We start from the raw sequence: 18,673 nt of genomic DNA on the forward strand, positions 1-18,673 counted from the left end.
AAAAAAAAAAAAAAAAGTAAGCCTGGAGATGCCATTAGTCACCTTCTCCTGCTTTCTAGAGTAAGCTATCTATCTGCACCATGAAAGAATGAGGCTAGCACTCAGAGACAATCGGGGCCAAGAGAGAAAAAGAACGGATAGACAGCCATGTTTGAAGTCTTAAGCCTGGCATGTCCAGAGTCAGCTCAATCCCTGTTAAACAGGCCAGTGGACAAATTTTGCTGAAGCTAATTTGAATTGGGTTTCTGTCACTTTCATCACTTGCATCTGACTTATATACCAATAAATTAAAGTACATTGGAACTGAGATAAGAAACCATCCACATGGATTTCTTTTATTTATTTTTGGTAGGCCAATTTGTCACGCATGACTTGACACGAGCAAAGCAAGTTCTAAGTTATGGGGTTGAGTTCTGGAGACGCTGCCAGTGAATGTCAGATCTCATCCGTGAGACAAAAGACAGAGTCACAGAATATAATCAAGGTCAAGTCCCAGTAATCTGAACAGGGACATTAAGAGGTAGGGTAGGGGAGATGACAGAGTCAGGAACCAGGGAACAGGAATGAGAGAAAAACAAACAAGACAGCAGCAGCAGGCAGGGGTGTGGGCAGCACACCGAGCACACAACTTAAAGCTGGAATTCAGCTGAGCACTGCTTCCCAGCCTCTGTTTAAAGATCCCAGGGTGGCCTTGCCATTCCTGCCATGTGATGCCACCTGGTGTCTGAAAAATGAAGTCAGCATGAAATTGACTCCCAGGACAAGGAGTCCTTAAGCAAAAACAGCCATAACTTTTTTTTTTTTAAATTATGTATCACCCCAGTATCTAGACAGGCATCAAAATGAATGAGTTTCATGCTGATTATCAGTTTTCAAGGCAAATATCAAAGTGAATTACCTTCAGAAAGATGTGTCAAGATATAAGAAACTTGTTCTTAAGTTAAGCAGATTTATGAGAAATATACCTCTGGTTGTGATAACAGTTTCAGTTAATTCTGATCAAAAGGGGACAGCTTCTTATCACCTCTGTGTTTACAACTATGGGTCAAATTGGAGGAGCACTAATGAGGGTTTCTAACAAGGCTTTTCAAATAGTTGGAAGAAGCAGAATGAACATTAAACATCTATCTCTGGAAGAGGTTTTAATGATTAGTATTATAAAACGTCTCCCCATCTGCTTCTGAAGGGGTCTATGAACTCATTCATTCAGTAGTTACTGGAGAACCTACCACATAATTGCCTATGTGTTGTGAGGGATGGAGAAAATTTGCCTTTAAGGAACTCGAAATCTACTTCAAGATGACGTTACCAAGAGAAAAAATGGAATTATTTTAGGAATATATTTTTATAACCAAACCCTATACATGTAAGCTATTTTCTGAAATGGTTTCTAGGGTGAGGTTTTGTTACGCATATTAAATCCCTTTATAGATATTGTTTGCCTACTTCAGTGAGGAGTTATTGAGGACCGAGATGAGTGGCTATGCCCATCCAGTCTTTGTCACCAACACTTGGCATAATGTCTGGCACATACTGATCCTCAGTACATTTCTCTTGAATGGTTGGATGATAGTTCAAGGTTCCCCTCAGTTCCACGGTTGCTTGAGTCTTATAGCCATCCAATTACCTTCCATATTAAATTTCCCTCAAGATACATGGGCGGTAAGAAATGTAGTCTTTCAAAATGCCACTCAAAGTGCCAAGCGTTCACTGGTATCACACTTTAAATGACATTATCTAGCAAGAACTTCTCTGCAGCATAACAGTCTCATTTAAAAAGACAAAATTGGTGCTCCATTTCTTCATCTTTTTAAATAATTGACGACATCGAATTTCCTTATAAGCATTTACTTAACAGGGAATAAAGACATCTAGTATGTATTTATTGTCATCCAAGAGTCAGCTGTTTAATGAGATACTTATTTTATCTCTAAGAAAACCTGGAGGCATTTGCACACTGTGGAATTATTTTATGAGTAGGTTTCAATACAACAATGGCAGTATTTCTGTTTTGCAGATAAATGGCCCAAAACAGCCAACATCCTCTTTCTCTTCCATCATGGGTAGAAAAAGAATTTCAGACTTCTACCTCTGTGCAATCTGCACTTAAATGAACATTGCCAATTATTAAGTATGTTAATGGGGATTTTTGGGACCAGAGTCTATCATAAGTAGTTTGCTCTATTTTGGTAAATATATGCAAGCCAAAAGAAAAAAATAAAAATCACTTGTGATTCCACATAACACTTCTGACTCCATGTAATTTATATATAAATAATACAAATGTTATATGTTATTTATATATACAGGTATAATAAAATATATAAAATTTAATAATATATAATTATATTCATATATAATACATATAATGTATGTTAGTATATATAATATATAATTTTAGGTGCATTTGCACATATAAATTTGGCTGTGAATTTTTAACCAAGCTAGATCTTATTATATATTAAATTTTCTTATTTGATAGCTATTAAATATAAATATTATATATTAAATTTCCTGTTTACTTAAAAATGTATTGTGAATATCTTTTCCCATCAATATAATTTTTCTTTATTATTTTTTAAATGACTTCATAGGGTTCCATGATATTAATATGCTATAATTCACTCAACCAACTAGTAACCATTGTGCACAACTTCTTGCTCAAATCAATGCACTCATCTCCATGGAGAGACTATTGCACATGCCCATAATTACTTCTTAGAATAAATTTCTAGAAACATAATTGCTGGATCAAATGATTCACAAATTCTAATGCCTCAGTAAATACTGCCTTTGTAAAAGTTTTATCACTTTCCTTTTTCACCAATCATATAGGAGGGTTCTCAATTCCCAAACCCTGACTTACTCCAAGTATGATTATTCTTTTCTGAGTCCTGAAGATTTAAATATTTGCCAGGTAAAAATAATACTCCATTGTTGGTTTAATTTGTTTTACTTCATTATTAGTAAAGCTGATCTTATTTAGTATAGCTGTTGTCCATTTATGTTTCTTCTTTTGTTTATTAACTATTTATATCATTTGTCCATTTTTCTATTATGCTTACCTTTTATTATTGGTCTTTGATGATAGGAGTAACAGCAACAGCTAACATTTAATGTGTATTGAGCATGACGCACCAGGCCCTGATTTAGGTGTTTTATGTTTAATCCCATCCTGTGAGGTAAGTGCTATTACTGTCTTTATTTTACAAATGAGTCTGCCAAGGTGCAGGGGGATTGAGTAACTTGCCCAAGGTAACGTAAATAATGAATTAGGTATAGTGATGAGATTAACAATTTATCATGTATATTACAAAGACTATTAACTGATCAACACGTGTGTTGAAAATGCTTCCCTTGGTTTATCATTCGTCATTTAATTTTTTTGTAGTGGGTTTTTGACTGCTAGGATTGCTTGACTCTATTGCCATCAAACAAATGGGCTTTTATTTTATAGTTTCTGCTTTTGATATCTTGATCACCTGAAGAAGAATACATAACTAAATATAATTCGAACACATTAAAAACATTCAGACTGCATAGAAGAGTATAAAATAAAGAGTTAAATTATTTTTCATCCTTTGCCTATATCGTGATCCTACACAGCAAAGGTATCTGATTTTAACCATTTATGTCTTTATTTTTTCTGATTGTTATTCTATGACTCTTAACAATACGTATATATTTTCATTTCTTGACTTAGCAACTCCACATAGCATCTGTTCATTTCCTAGTATGCCAGATGCAGAATTTTAGTTAGCTTCTCCCTTCCTTTTTTTCTCCTTTTTTCTGCTTAACTTCCACATGTAATATCAGTTTTGGTTGTGAGCACCTTTATAACTTTAAGTAACATATTAATACTTCAACCTCTATTTTTTGATTTATCAACTTTAGACAGTATGTCTTAACTAAGTGATTCATTCCTAATAGAGGAAATCACGTGTAAAAATGGTTATTCTCTAAGTTTCCTGGATCATAAAATGCCATATTTATGAAGAAATGTTCACTAGAAGCAGATTTATCTTTAGTAATTTTAATAAAACCAGAGAGATCTCTGTAAGTAGAATGAAAGATATTGATATAAATAAGGGTAGAAATTATATTTATATTTATATAGCATAGGCTATGTAGATTACAGGGCCTTTACAACCATATTACTTTATTTATTACTCAGAATAATTTTGTAATGTATATAGAACAACTATTCTCACATTTTCTAGATCAAGAAATTAGCATAGGGAGTTTATGGCCATACAAAATCACTGTGGTGGTCATCTAGGTCAGCAGTCCCCAGACTTTTCGGCACCAGGGAACTGTTTCGTGGAAGGCGATTTTTCCACGGGTTGGGGGAGGGAATGGCTTCGGGATGAAAGGCATTCCTCAGGCATTAGACGCTCATAGGGAGTGCGCAACCTAGATCCCTCACATGCGCAGTTCACAATAGGGTTTGCGCTTCTAGGAGAATCTAATGCCGCCGCTGAGCTGACAGAGGCGGAGCTCAGGCAGTACTGCTCACTGGCCCACTGCTCACCTCCTGCAGTGTGGCCCAGTTCCTAACAGGCCACAGGCCAGTGCCGGTCCACAGCCTGGGGGTTGAGGACCCCGATCTAGGTTTTGTTTTGTTGTGTTTCTATCCAGCATCCACTTTTCCTTTATCATGGTAGTATTACCTGAGCAATAATTCTACCTTGCTCCAGTCTCAGCTCATGTGCTTCCAATGAAGCTGATTATATACCCTTGAACTCACGGAGCAGGTGACTTAGACCCGAGCCAATAAATGCTGTACCTTTTACTGACCATAGTGATTATTCCAAGATAAACTGCATCAGAATCTATGAAAGTTACTAAAATTTAGTCTGGGAATGGTGGAACAAAAATTCTTCGTCAAATCTCCTGAAGAGACAGCCCTGGGAAATGCTGGCAGCCATCTTGTAACCAGAAGAGGGCGCTAACCGTGAAGTTGAGCGAAGAAAGATTCCTGTTCATTTCACTGGATCCTTGACTAAGCCATTTCTATTACCGGTGTTCAGTTACATCAGCTAATACAGATTCTCTTTTTGTTGACCTCAGTTTGGGTTGGTTTCCTGTCAACTGTAGTAACTGCACAGTTAATTAGTGGCAATCTTGACACCAGATCTGACTCTTAACCTAGGCTTCTTTCTACTCTACCATGCTGCCTCTGAAATTAAGGTTTTTGTTCAGGGTTCAAAAACACACACTCCTTGAGATCTCTTCCATATATCTTTTGCCTTCCTTCAATAGCCTATTAAATAACATTTAGAAATGCAAATCTATCATGTGGAATTCATTTGTGAGGCAGTATGCATACATGTTTGAGCGTGACATTCCCTTTATGCTTGAAATAAGAGTATGGGTTAGGGACAAGCTAACTTCAAAACTTTTATGTTAAATAAAGTTATTTGCATTTTAGCACAAACAATTCTGGATCATTGTAAATCACAAGAGCATGATATAGCACCCACCACCTGCTGCTACGTACAAGAGTTGTGGCCATCAAATTTAATTATGTTAGGTATCTGAAATTCAGAGCACATTTAACCTAAGCAACAGTATTATAATTAATAATAGGCTTCTTATATTAGCAAAGAAAAGCTGCTTTAATCTAAAATGTGGCTAAATACTAGAGCACAGTATTGCTACAATACTATTAAAAGTGTAAAAATACTAAAACTGAAAAAGATGGTTCTTAAGCAAGGAGGTTTGCTGGCAGAAGATGGGGAGGTAAATAAAAGTATGTGGCTATTTCAGAGGGGCTCTGGGGGCTTGGCCAAGGGCTATAGTCATTAATATTTGGGTTTCACATCAAAATGGAAAACTTTTTTTTCCATGACACAAGAATAACTCTACCACTGTTCTTAAACTTCAAAATCACGCAAAGATGGAACTAAGAGAGGGACAAAACAAAAGAGATTTTCATTTGCTCTTCTAAGACACACTTCAGGTACATAGAGTCTGCTTTCAAAAAGTTGCTATCTAGAAAGGCAAATATATATGTAAATCCAATGCTGTGCAGGGGTGAAGCAGAAGCTCAGCCCATGGGCTGGTGGTTGCCAAAGAAGGAGACTGAAGGAAGAGTTGAAAGACTTGATTAGGCAGAACCAGAAGCTGAAGAGGGCAACCCAGGAGGAGTGAGCTTTGTTCAAAGGCATCGAGATACCGCTCAGAGAGTTGTGTCAGGGTGCTATACATGGTTTAGTGTGAAGAGAAAGAAAAATGGAGATGCAATGTTTGAATTTTTAGACTGAAAGCCATAGAAAACCTTTAAATGATATGCAAATATGGCTTTCCTAAGGGAACCAGAAAATGGTTGACAGAGAGTGTGTGGAGATAAGGCATTGCAAGGAGAGGAAATACGTGTGTGTAAATAGATGTACAAAGAGAATAGTATGTGTGCTATAAATTAAGTTTAAGAAGCAAATGAGCAAGTGAGAATAAGTGAAGAGAATGGCACATGGAAATGTGCAAAAAGGAGGAAATGGTGAGGAGCAGACAGCACTGGTAGACAGCCTGGACCAGGACATGGCAGAGCTATAGACCACTCAGCAGAGCTCATGGAAGGAAAGAGCTGGTATTCGAATATGTAAGCTTTGGAAGTCAAATGTTTTTACTTAGGATTACCCTTTATTTTACATTGGAGCTCACTGGGATCACTGTACGATACCAGAATTACCGAAGCTGAGGAGCACAAGATTTCAGCTAGAATGGCAACGTCTCATTCCTAGAAAGGAAGAGCTCTTGCCATGGTGTGAAACACATCTTCTTTATTAAGACATTATGAAGACATGGGTAGAGAGGTAGGAGAGGCACCTGCAATACCAACCATATATTGACCTGAGGAGATACTACATGGACTATTTCAAATGCTCCCAGGTTGGTGCTCAACAGCATCAACATTTATTCTTAGAGTCTGCATTTTTAATGGAAAACTACTGTGAATGGTAGTCCTGAAAGCAGAAAGGCCAAACCTTCCCTGGTTGTGTCGGCACGATTCTTTCCCAAACTCATTTGCACTTTAGTGGTTTTGCTTTGCTTGGCCTTTTCCAACTTGGCAGCTCAGGAAGTAAAAATGAGGAACTCAGCAGATTTTTAAAGAGTTTTACTCCAAATGTTCTTTTAATGCTAGTGTTTCTTGGACAGGGATTCCTGATGTCCTAATTAATTGTTCTTGGTGTTTCTTTAAAAGCATCCTTTAGCATTTGTGAATCTGCCCATGGCTTTTGCTCTTAATTTGCACTCACTGATATTTTCCTTTAAAGCAGGAAAGACACTTCTTTGTGGCCAGGTGAAATATAAGTATATTTGGAGACACACTTGAAAATTGTTGAATTCACTGTCAACTTTGGGGCAGCAGCCTTAAGAAATGTCAACTGGCAAAAAGAAAGAAAAAAAAGAGTAGTGCTGCTCTGTCATTTCTTACTCCCCTCTGTGAGATCTGACTTTAACAATCTTTTGTTACTTCACAATACATTTTAAACTGCATTCGAAGTAATTAACACCCAGAATAGAATCTTTTTGTCACATTGAATTATCAGATATTGACTTTCCTTTGGGATATCTGACAGTTGCCCAAAATGTTGGTCTTAATCTAAAACCAAGAAGAGACCTCTGACATAGTGAAAGCCACTGAAGTGGCATTTATTAAATATAAATGGTAAGTGTCTAAAGGGGAGGTAAGGAAAGAGCACTGGCTCTCATCCCCCCACCCTAAAATCCTTCCAGCACAAAGGGAAATTGCACTGGTGCTGAGCTGAAGCTCCATCAGTTTCATCCGTCATGTGATGTTTTAAAGATGTATGCATTCCTATACAGCATTACCTTTGCATTGAGAAATAAAGAGTATTCTGACCCTTAGGTTCTGGCTCCAATCTGCCAATCTGCCCATAAATACAAGGGTTTCTATTAGACTATTATCTGGAAAGTGACTTATATAAGGCAAAAAATTAAATGATATTGATTTGAAATGAAAAAAGCTCATTTATGTGCATTTTAGGAACCTTAAGTGAATCAGCTAAATATATGCACTGAGAAAAATAAGTTACCCTCTAGGTAGTATCTTGTAATAAGCTGGAAACATAAAACCCATTAATAGTATTAGAAATTAGATGCCTAATGAATTGTGCCCATTATGGAGATTTTCTGTGATAACAATTCCTTGAAAAAAGCTAGAGACTGCCCGTATCTCTGTGACATAGAGAAAAGATACAAGTGAAAGCATATTTCACATGATTAAAGAAACATAGGCCAAGTTCTGGTACTTACTATGTAAGGACTATGGCCACTGCATCATTCAACACACTCTCTCCAAACAAGAGTGTGTACAGGTCAGGGTCGACGTGCAGTTCATGGAAAATGGCCAGCACTGTCACTAGGAAGACACACACAAACATGCAGGTTAGCTGGGATGCAGGCATGGAGTTTTCCTTGGCTATGGTCACCGCTCAAAAACATTAATTAAATGCTCATCTTCTCAAATCCAACGACTATACTAACACCAGACCTTTATTCAAAAAATATCTGATGCTTAAGAGGCTTCTCTTGGCTCCCTACTGCTTAAAGATAAAATTTGAGCTCCAAAGTACAAGTACCCTACAATCTGCACCTTGCTTACCCTCTAGCCTCATCTCCCTCTGCCCCCTTTGCTGCCTTTCTCAAGTCACACTGAACTTGCCATAATTTCCCAAACACACTGTGTAGTTTCTTAACTACCTTTGCATTTTGATTCGTTCTACTATGGCAGCAATTCCTTCCTCGTCCACTTGCTACCATCCTCGTATTCCTTAAATACACACACACACACACACACACACACACACACTTCTTGCTACCAAGGACTCATTTTTTTCGTTCTTTAAGAACCTTTCAACTGTCCCCCTCCCAACCCTTCAACTGCCTCAGCAGAGACCTGGCTCACTCCTTTCTGGATCCCAGCATTTGGATCAAATCACTGAACTTACCACAGAAAGGACTGGGAGCTCCCTGGAAATGGGGTTCATCTTTGGACACATGGTGTTAGACCATACTCAGTAACTGCTTGATGCATGAATGACTAAATGAATGAGTGAATGAATAAATGAATAAATGTTGTTGCAATGGCCTACTCCTGTGAAGGGAGACACGGTTCCACCTGGGTCTCATTCTGTCCTGAGATCACACTCACCCGTGAAGATGGACTCAACGTTCTTAAGAACAGGACATGAGGATTTGTTTCTGGTTGCCTGCTGCATGGCTTGCTACTATATGCCATGTTCTTGTATCGAGCCTCTGGGAGTACATTAGGGCAGTCAATAATCACACACTGATTATCTGTGTTCATCAAAACTATTCAATATCTTGATATTTAAAACAGTTAAGCAGAGTGTGAACAGCAATCATTAGGAAAATGATCCATTGAATTAATTGCCAAGGGGGAAAGAGGGAGGTTGAAAACGATATTGATGGCAAATGTCTAAGGCAGAATGGGTATTTTTAATTCTGTTTTTCCTTTCCTATTTCATGGGTGGTGAGGTTAGTAACTGTGTTGTACAAAACATTGCTATGAGGAAATAAAAGCAAGACAGTCAAGTTGAATTTGAAGGTTTTATAAGTAGGATTAAGAAGTTTGGAGCTTGTTCTTTCATAATAGAGAGTCATGACGGGTTTTAATAAGAGAGATGACACAATCTGAACTTTGGAAATAAAGCTCAGGCAGAAGGGCAGAGGGCAGAATGGACACATGGCTGGAGGCTTTCCCAATAATTTCAGTAAGAGATGAGTTGTACCAGGACAGGAAGAGGCCCGGATTCATGCTCCCAAACTCTTACATGTTCACTGTCCTGGGTTCTAATAGACCAATGACCACTGTGCTTTGTACTTCACAAATATACCTCACTGGTTTTCATCTTCTCTGTGTGCCACAAGCCCTTAGCACAGTGATGCGACATAGTAAGCCTTTAATGAGTGAACGAATAAGAGAGAACATCAAGGAAGATATAGCAGAGGTGACAGCACCCCAGAGATATTTGAGATGGAAAACTGGTGGGTGTTGGTGCTTGAGAGGCAGCAAGGAATGACTCTGGATTTTGATCTATTGTACAACATGTGACTATATTTAATAGCAATGTATTGTACACTTGAAAATTGCTGAGAGAGCAGATTTTAAGTGTTCTCAGTACAATGACAAAAGCATGTGAGGTAATACATATATTAATTAGCCTGATTTAGCTATTCTGCAAGATATGCATATTTCAAAAAATTATGCTGTGTACATAATATATACAGTTCTTGTCAATTAAAAAGTGTTTTTAAAGAAGCTACTGCAAAATCCAAAAAAAGAAAGAAAATGCCATATGAATTGACATGACAATTGGCCAGATCCCATTTTATCAGGCATAGAATCAATTTTATTATTCTAGCTGAATAGGTCCTATTAATCATGATAGGTAAAATGGCAGAGATCTGCTTTGTACTAGCATGCAGCTGTTAACATTTGCCACAACTTTTAGACGTTGCAGGTGGTGGGAGGGAACAAGCAAACACTTCTGCTAAGTAATCTCTTTCTCCTTTTTGGATAGAGTTAAGACACTGCATCTACCCAAAACAAAAAAGTTACAATGGGGTTTGGTTAGCAACATTTTCCTTTGGCTAGGATCTTGTGGAATAAAAGGAACATTTTTTTTAACTAGAACATTCTATCATGGCCTCTCTGTTGTTAACTTTAGTCTCTGTAGCTGTTCATTTGTATCATCAAGCTCTGAAGATGACTTGCAGCCCATCTCCACTTCCATGGAGGTTTCCTAGGCCCAGGAAAAGGAATGTAAGGCCCTTACCCCACCTCCCCACTTATGGAGCCCCTCTGCCCTATGGGGAAGACTCTACATCTGTCTAACGAAAGCTTTGAGCTTTTAAGAGGAAAGGCTTTTAGTTGAATATCCAGTTTTGTTCATAACTGCTCTGACATTCCCACAATTCCTTTTGAACAAAGAACTGAACTCTGTTTCATAAACGATGTCCCACACAAAAGAGAAAACTGTTACTTTGCACATTCTTGTCTACCCTGTGAAGAAATGGAATAGTTTTGAAATAAAGCTAGACAGTGTGTCCTACAAGAGGGAGTATTTTGCTGGGAACACAAATGAGTCGAATAGGTGAGTCAGGAAATTTGCCACCCACTCTGCTGCTGAGCTTGGAGCTTTTAAAAAACTCATTTAATTAGCTCCCTGGCAGGGCTCAATCTTACATGCAATGTCCAAGACTCTCTGCAGCACCTCCCCAGGAGAGAATCTTTGGGACAGCTGTGGACATGCACATACCAGCTCTGCCCACACCTTGCAAGGCTAGTAAAGATAACCTAGGTCCAAGGCAGGACTAAAAGTCAATGCCCATGTAAATGAGAGTTCTTGGGACCACAAGAGGAAAACACTCTGGACATCGTGTGGATAGGAAGGGGAAAAGATGCAATCCGATTTCTTAAACCTTTGATTTTATCAGACAATTTGGTCATTTTGTCTTTATCTTACTTTAGTTCCACTCATCTTTCAGTGGCAGATTTTCATGCTTCACTTGTGGCTTGGAGTCCCTTCTCCTCTACATACCCTCTTCTTACCTGATGTTGTAGCTAGAGAAAAATTCACTTTGTCTTTCAGATTGATAATAAAAGATACAAGCACATATGATCTTATGCTCAAGGAGATGAACATGCATATGTACACACACACACACACACACACCCCTACCTCTAGGTAAGCATAGTAGAGGAATGTGATAACTGAGAAATGCCACTGAATCCTTGCAGATCTCTGAGAAAATAATTTCAGCCATCAAATGGTAAGGGTCTTTGAGGGGAATGAGTGAGGAGCCAGTGGTGTGGACTGCACTCTGAGAAGCTTTTGATAAAGGATGAAGAGAGAAAAAGCCATAACTTATGAGGTCTAAGTGAGGCTTTCTCTTAGACATCTAATTTATAGGTTGACAAGAATAAGCCAGAGGAAAGAGAGGCTGAAGACAGAGAAAAAAGGTGAGAAAACTGCTGGAGCAAGGTCTGGAGAAGGCAGAAGAAAACTGAAGGGCAGAAGGGGAATGTGTATTTTCAGGAAAGTAAGATCATCTGCTGAGAGTCAGGAGAGAAACACATGAGTTAGAGGCTACGGGAAGGTTGCAAATGTGCAGAATATCTTGGAGGCAGGTAATGCAAGTTTCATGAAAAACTGTTAGGGTCAAACATAGGATAATTCTCAATCTGTAAGAGAAAAACTGTAACACTAAAATGATACAATATTTTGATTTTTTCATCATACCAAGGGTCTTTTCCCCTACAACTCTATTATAGCATCAAAACTAATCCTTTTTCATCTCAAAGATGATAACCACACCTAGTGATAAAAATACAGATCATGACTACATGACTCCATGAGTATCTCAATGTGTTTACTCTTAGATGTTTGACAATTTTTTTTAAACTGCTGTCTTTTCAGCTGACCACTTTCTTGATGCCCTTTCAGAACTTCCAAGTCTTTAGGGTGATTTAGTGACAGCCCCTTCCCTAGAATCTCCATTAGCAGCTCTATGACCCCTATTTTCTAAGTGTTTTACAAGGAATTTAAATTTCAAATGATATTTTAATGTGGCAGCTCTCAGCAACCTAGCACAAGATCTACCTAGGTCGAAGGACAACAACATACAATAGTTCCTACCCCTGTCCTCCTAGTTGTCATTCAGCCTTGTCAAAATGCTGGCTCTCCCTTGGAGAGTGCTCTCTATGGTTTTCTGTGCAAATCAGTATGTGTGACACTTGTCCATGACACATAGAGAATCAAAAACATCTGAAGATTTTGCAGCTGAATCGGTGTCAGACATGACAGGTGTAGAACCTTGGTATTCTCATAAACGAGGTAGCATTTTTCCATTTCCAAAAAATGATTATTGTGAAAATGTATTTTCTTTTTCTAAGAAGGAGGATGGAGGAGGAAATTCTCCTGTAACTTTTCCCACTTTCCTGAAAAATTGTATACGGTGAGATCTGAAGGAGAGGCTTTCAAAAAAGTTGTGGTATCTGGGTGCAGGCTGAAATATGGGAATTATTTTGAGAATTATTAAATTGTCACTGAAGACTTAGCAGCAAAATTGATGCATGGATTGATTTTGCCAGTCAAGCTCTGCCAGTCATAATCCTAGAATACGAGTGAAAAGACTAACCCTTTTGAGTTACATGAGAGAAACAATGCCAGATCTACAAAGCTAATGACTAGTCATTCAATTTATTTAGGTCATTCTAAATTTTAAGTTACACAAAACATCATGAGGAATTTAGCCCTAAACTTTGCAATTTTATTTTAACCATCAATATGCTATATCATTTTGGTACTGAGGTAATAGTGGAGAATATATGATATGCATGCACACACTTGTAGCCTTCCTCAAACAGGGTTCCTTGGGGAAAACAAGCTCGTATGCCCCAGAGCAATGGCTTCAAAGTGTGGCCCAGGGACCCCTGGAGGTTCCTGGGAACTATCCAGGAAGATCTTCAAGGGCAAAACTATTTTCACAATAACATGAATATGTTACTTGCATTTTTTATTCTAATTCTTTCATTAGTGTACAGTGGAATTTTCCAGAGGCTACATGATGCAACAGATTGAATGCAGAAGCAAGATATGAGAATCCAGCTGTCTTCATTTGCACTACATGTTAAAGAGCTTTGCAGAAATGTGAAACAATGCCATTCTTCTAATTTTTTTGTTTTGGAAAATAAACTTTTGGTAAAAATATGTTATTTATATTAACATGTAAATGTTTTATGATTGTTATTTTAAATAAATTAATAAAAACATGTTTTAGAATTTGTTTTAATTTCTAATATGGTAAATTTTTTTATTTATTCATTTTATTTTTTGAGACTGAGTCTCGCTCTGTTGCCCAGGCTGAAGTGCAGTGGCGCAATCTCAGCTCACTGCAACCTCTGCCTCCTGGGCTCAAGTGATTCTCCTGCCTCAGCCTCCTGAATAGCTGGGACTACAGGTGCCTGCCACCACGCCTGGATAATTTTTGAATTTTTAGTAGAGATGGAGTTTCACCATCTTGGCCAGACTGGTCTTGAACTCCTGACCTCAAGGGATCTGCCCGCCTTGGCCTCCCAAAGTGCTGGGATTACAGCATGAGCCACTGTGCCTGGCCTCTAATATGTAAATATTGATAGATACACCTCACATATGCAAAAACTCTTTGGAGTCTTTCCTAATTGCAAAAGGTTTTGATACCAAAAATCTTGAGAACCACTGCCCTAAGGCATTTGTTATATGTAATGAATTAACTTATTTCCTCTCTGTTGAGAATCATACTAGCTAAGCACATCCTTGAGAGAAATGAGAAAATATTCCCTCCAATCATCTTCGGTAGAGCTTAATTCTCTTGTTGAGGAGGGCTCCTGAGATCTTAGTATCTTTTGCCATGCAATAACCAGCTGATTCTTTTGGTATACATGTAGGGGATTTCTAATAACTTTTAAATGAGGAGAATTATTCTTTTTACATTAACTCCACCATCACATTTCTAGAATCATATTTCTGTTGCTGATATTTATATTTGTTTAAGCCCTTTTTTTTGAAATGTAAGGCTTTGTGGGCAGAGATTTATTATGGGTGCATGATAAAAACACTGACAATCCCACCTCCATCCCTTTGACTTCAAACATGGCTGAGTGGTGTTTGAGAATAATCAGTTGCCTTTTTTTGATTAAAAACCAGAAATACAATCCCTAGCAGTCACTGAGAGTAGAAAAAGGTAACCAGAAGGTCATGCGGTTTGGATTAAGAAAAGTACGATATATTAAGACTGGAAAGGGAAAAACTGGAAAATCAATCCAGGTGGGGAATGTTTTCCAGGTCTTGTATCTGGGAACTTATGGACTGAAATCTGCTGGCACTTTACCTAGTGCTTTAAAATCTTCCCCAAGGGTACCTACATCAGAGATATTCTAAATTTAACATTAGCAAAGAACATAAACATTTAACAAAGATTCAATTTTCTCACCAATGAGGTTTAATGAGCCATGGTGCTGTTTAATGGGGAATCTGTGCAACATGCCCAGTATCTGAGTGACGATGACTCACCCCTTCATACAAGCATTTTCCAATTAGGATTATCACTTCAGCATTTTTCCTTTTTAAAAATGAAAATGGTGGGCAAGGGTTTATCTACAAATCATGAAAAAAACATTAAAAAAGCCCTGTGGAGTAAAAAAGCAGCAGCCATAGTTAGGATGGGTCACCAAAAAAAATCAAACACCAAAAAAAATCAACACTTAGAGGCAAAAATATCACTGTGACCCACGACATGTAAGAACTGTGAGGAAAGAGACATGTTTAAAAGACAACTGTGTTAGTCATGATCATGGTACACACAAAATAAGAGGGCTTCCCAAACAAATGTTTCTCTTGCTACAAAAAGATATGAAACAAGCAGATATCTTGTACCATCACTTTCCAATCAGTGGATCAGGACACAAAGGGACATTACAGAACTGTTTCAAAGTGGAAGATGAACATTCCTGCTCCTTAAATAGACTAGAAAGTTGCCAAGGGTAAACAAGAGTAATATTGAGAAGAGTCAACACTGGGCCTGTGTGAGATACAGGGAAGAAAAAAAGACGGAAAGAGAGGGGTCATATCATAAATCCCCTATCCCTGTCATCACCCTGCGTGGTAAGCTGAAGAATGCACTCATCCTTGGAGCATATGAATATGTTGCCTTGCATGCCAAAAGGAGTTCTGCAGGTGTAATTAAGGTTATTGATATAGTTTGGGTGTATCCCCAGCCAAATCTCATCTTGAATTTTAGCTCCCATAATTCCCACATGTCATGGAAGGGACCCTGTGGGAGGTAATTAAATCATGAGGAGCTGGTCTTTCCTGTGCTGTTCTTGTGATAGTGAGTAAGTCTCACGAGCTCTGAGGGATTCATAAAGGGAAGTTCCGGTACACAAGCTCTCTCTTGCCTGCCACCGTGTAAGACATAACTTTGCTCTTCATTTGCCTTCCACCATGATTGTGAGGCCTTCCCAGCCATGTGGAGCTGTGAGTCAATTAAACCTCTTTCCTTTAAACATTAGCTGGTCTTGGGTATATCTTTATCAGCAGCGTGAGAACAGACTAATACAGTTATGGATCTTAAAATAGGCAGATCATGTTACATTATGTGGGGAGGTCCAACCTAATCACTGGAGCTCTTAAAAGCAGAAAAATTTATTAGGCTATAGTCAGAGAGATGTAGCTGAAGAGACATGAAAGAAAGGGAAAGTTGGGAAGATCCCAAGTGTGAGAAGGATCCAACACACTGTTCTTGGCTCTGAGATGTAGGGGATCACTTGCAAGAGCCAGAGAGAGAAAAACCTCTTGGAGCCAAGCGTGACCTCAACTTTCAGCCCCAAGGAAACAGAGACCTTGGTCTTCTGATGGGAAGAAACTGCATTCTGTCAACAACCTGAACCTAGAGCTTCCTGATGAGAATCCTACCAGTCAGTAGGTTGATTTTCACCTTGTGAGACTCTGATCTAAGAACCCATTTGAGCCAACCTGGACTTCTGACCTACGGAACTGTGAGGCAATACGTTTGTGCTGTCTTAATCTGCTAAGTTTGTGGTAATTTCTCATAGCAGTTCTAGCAAACAAATACACTCTGCTCCCCTCTTACAATAAGAACGACAGAACAGTGGGCAGACCAAGCTCCCAGACATTTGGTTTTTCAATATATGAGTTAATGAGTGGAGATGTGGCTAGAATGTCCTCTTAGCTATAGCACAGCTCTCCCTCCCCTTACCCCACCACTGACAGGAAAGAAGTAAGTCACTTGAACAAATCCATGTTTTAGATTATGCTTAACAAGGAAAAACCTGGACCAATGACAAGGCTGTAGATTTTCAAATATGTGTGCCTATGAGGTCCTCTGTTGCTGATGTAATTTTCCATGGGTGTCCCTTTTGGTGCCATTGTCACACACCACAGATCACTCATTTACTCAGAATGCACCATTTCATAGCTCATCAAATCACTTTATTTGAAAGTTTTTACCATATCTGGGCTACACTGTTGAGTGCAATCACTATGAAGAATTGGTGATGAGATGGGAATGGTGAAGTCCAAACTAGGATGGAAGATTAACAAACCAGGCAAGCCAAGTCTGAGGGGAGCAAGCCAAAAGTCATAAAGCAGCTCTCACCATAGAAGCAAACAATGGCCATTTTAATCTTCTTCTTGAGCTTTTTTGTATTTTCTAAAATTTCTACAATAAATGTGCACTATTTTTAGAATTAGAAAAGACAGCAACCTACTTATGAAACTGGTAAAACTTAACAAGAACATAAAGCATGGAACTCAGCGTCTCTTCCCCAAGGCCACGGATGCTGTCTGCGAGGACCCAGCCTTCCTCAGGATTTCTCCCTGGGTTTCCACACTGCTCGACCCCACTGTGGCACCTGGCACTGTGAACCCTTCCTGTCTCTCCAAGTGCTCTCCTCCTTTGTTTTGAGGAGACTAGCCCCTTGTGATTTTCCTTCAACACCTTCAGATTTTCTTCACTCTCCTTTGTAAACCCATCCCTTTAATACAGGTGTTGCCCAGGAAAACATCTCCAGTCCCCTTCTCACTCTGTAAACTCAACTTGAGTAATTTCATCAACATCTGGTGATGTCAATCTCTAGTCCATCCCTTCCTCTATTTTTAGTAGAGACAGGGTTTCCTTATGTTGGCCAGGCTGGTCTCGAACTCCTGACCTCAAATGATCCACCCACCTCAGCCTCCCAAAGTGCTGGGATTACAGGTGTAAGCCACTGTGCCCGGCCTCCTCTTTCTCAGCTATAGACTCCCATATCCAACCATTGCCAAGACAACTCCTGTTGGAGTCGTTCTACCTGAAAAACTGCTTATCGAGCACCTGCTGTGTGCCTGGCACTGGGCATGGATGTCTTACAGATTCCCTACCCACTAACTAGCCTCAGCAACTCTGCTGCTCTTGTTCTTGAATTACAATCTCAAGGAGTGGAAACATCACTGACCACAAACTTTATGTTTGTATTTTTTAGTGGTGTGATTTATCTTAGTTACAATTGAAAAATCTCCAGCTTTAGAGAATATAATATTAAGAGGCAAGCCACATTTTGTAGTTCAGTGTTTTACAAGGTCAGGCAAGGAGAGAAAAAGAAACCAGTTTCAGAAATGTTCTATTGTACTAGATACTGCAGCATAAACTAGCTCTGTCATTTCTGAAATTTTAGCCCTACAGTAATCCCTTCTGAACTGAAAAATAATATACAAATGAAGAAGTTCAGTTGCAGATAAAATACATATATGAAAGTAGCATTTTGAGATCATTTCAAGATGGCCGAATAGGAATGGCTCCAGTCTACAGCTCCCAGCGTGAGTGATGCAGAAGACGGGTGATTTCTGCATTTCCAACTGAGGTACTGGGTTCATCTCACTGGGACTTGTTGGACAGTGGGTGCAGCCCACGGAGTGTGAGCTGAAGCAGGGCGGGGCATTACCTCACCGGGGAAGTGCAAGGGGTAAGGGAATTCCCTTTCCTACCCAAGGGAAGCCATGAGACATGGTACCTGGAAACTCAGGACACTCGTGCTCTAATACTGTGCTTTTCCAAAGGTCTTAGCAAACAGTACTCCAGGAGATTA

General features: G+C 38.9%; 1 protein-coding gene across 2 annotated transcripts in view; it reads right to left on the reverse strand.

Moving 5' to 3' along the window:
* SLC9A9 (solute carrier family 9 member A9) overlaps positions 1–18,673 on the reverse strand; it is a 581,917-nt gene that overhangs the window by 377,715 nt on the left and 185,529 nt on the right. For both annotated transcript variants that reach the window (XM_019024708.4, XM_055383461.2), the window contains exon 6: positions 8,281–8,386. In XM_019024708.4, coding sequence (XP_018880253.1) covers positions 8,281–8,386 — 106 coding nt within the window. The remainder of the gene's footprint in view (positions 1–8,280; positions 8,387–18,673) is intronic.

This window comes from Gorilla gorilla, chromosome 2 (genome assembly GCF_029281585.2).
Source record: "Gorilla gorilla gorilla isolate KB3781 chromosome 2, NHGRI_mGorGor1-v2.1_pri, whole genome shotgun sequence".
Classification (NCBI taxonomy): domain Eukaryota; kingdom Metazoa; phylum Chordata; class Mammalia; order Primates; family Hominidae; genus Gorilla; species Gorilla gorilla.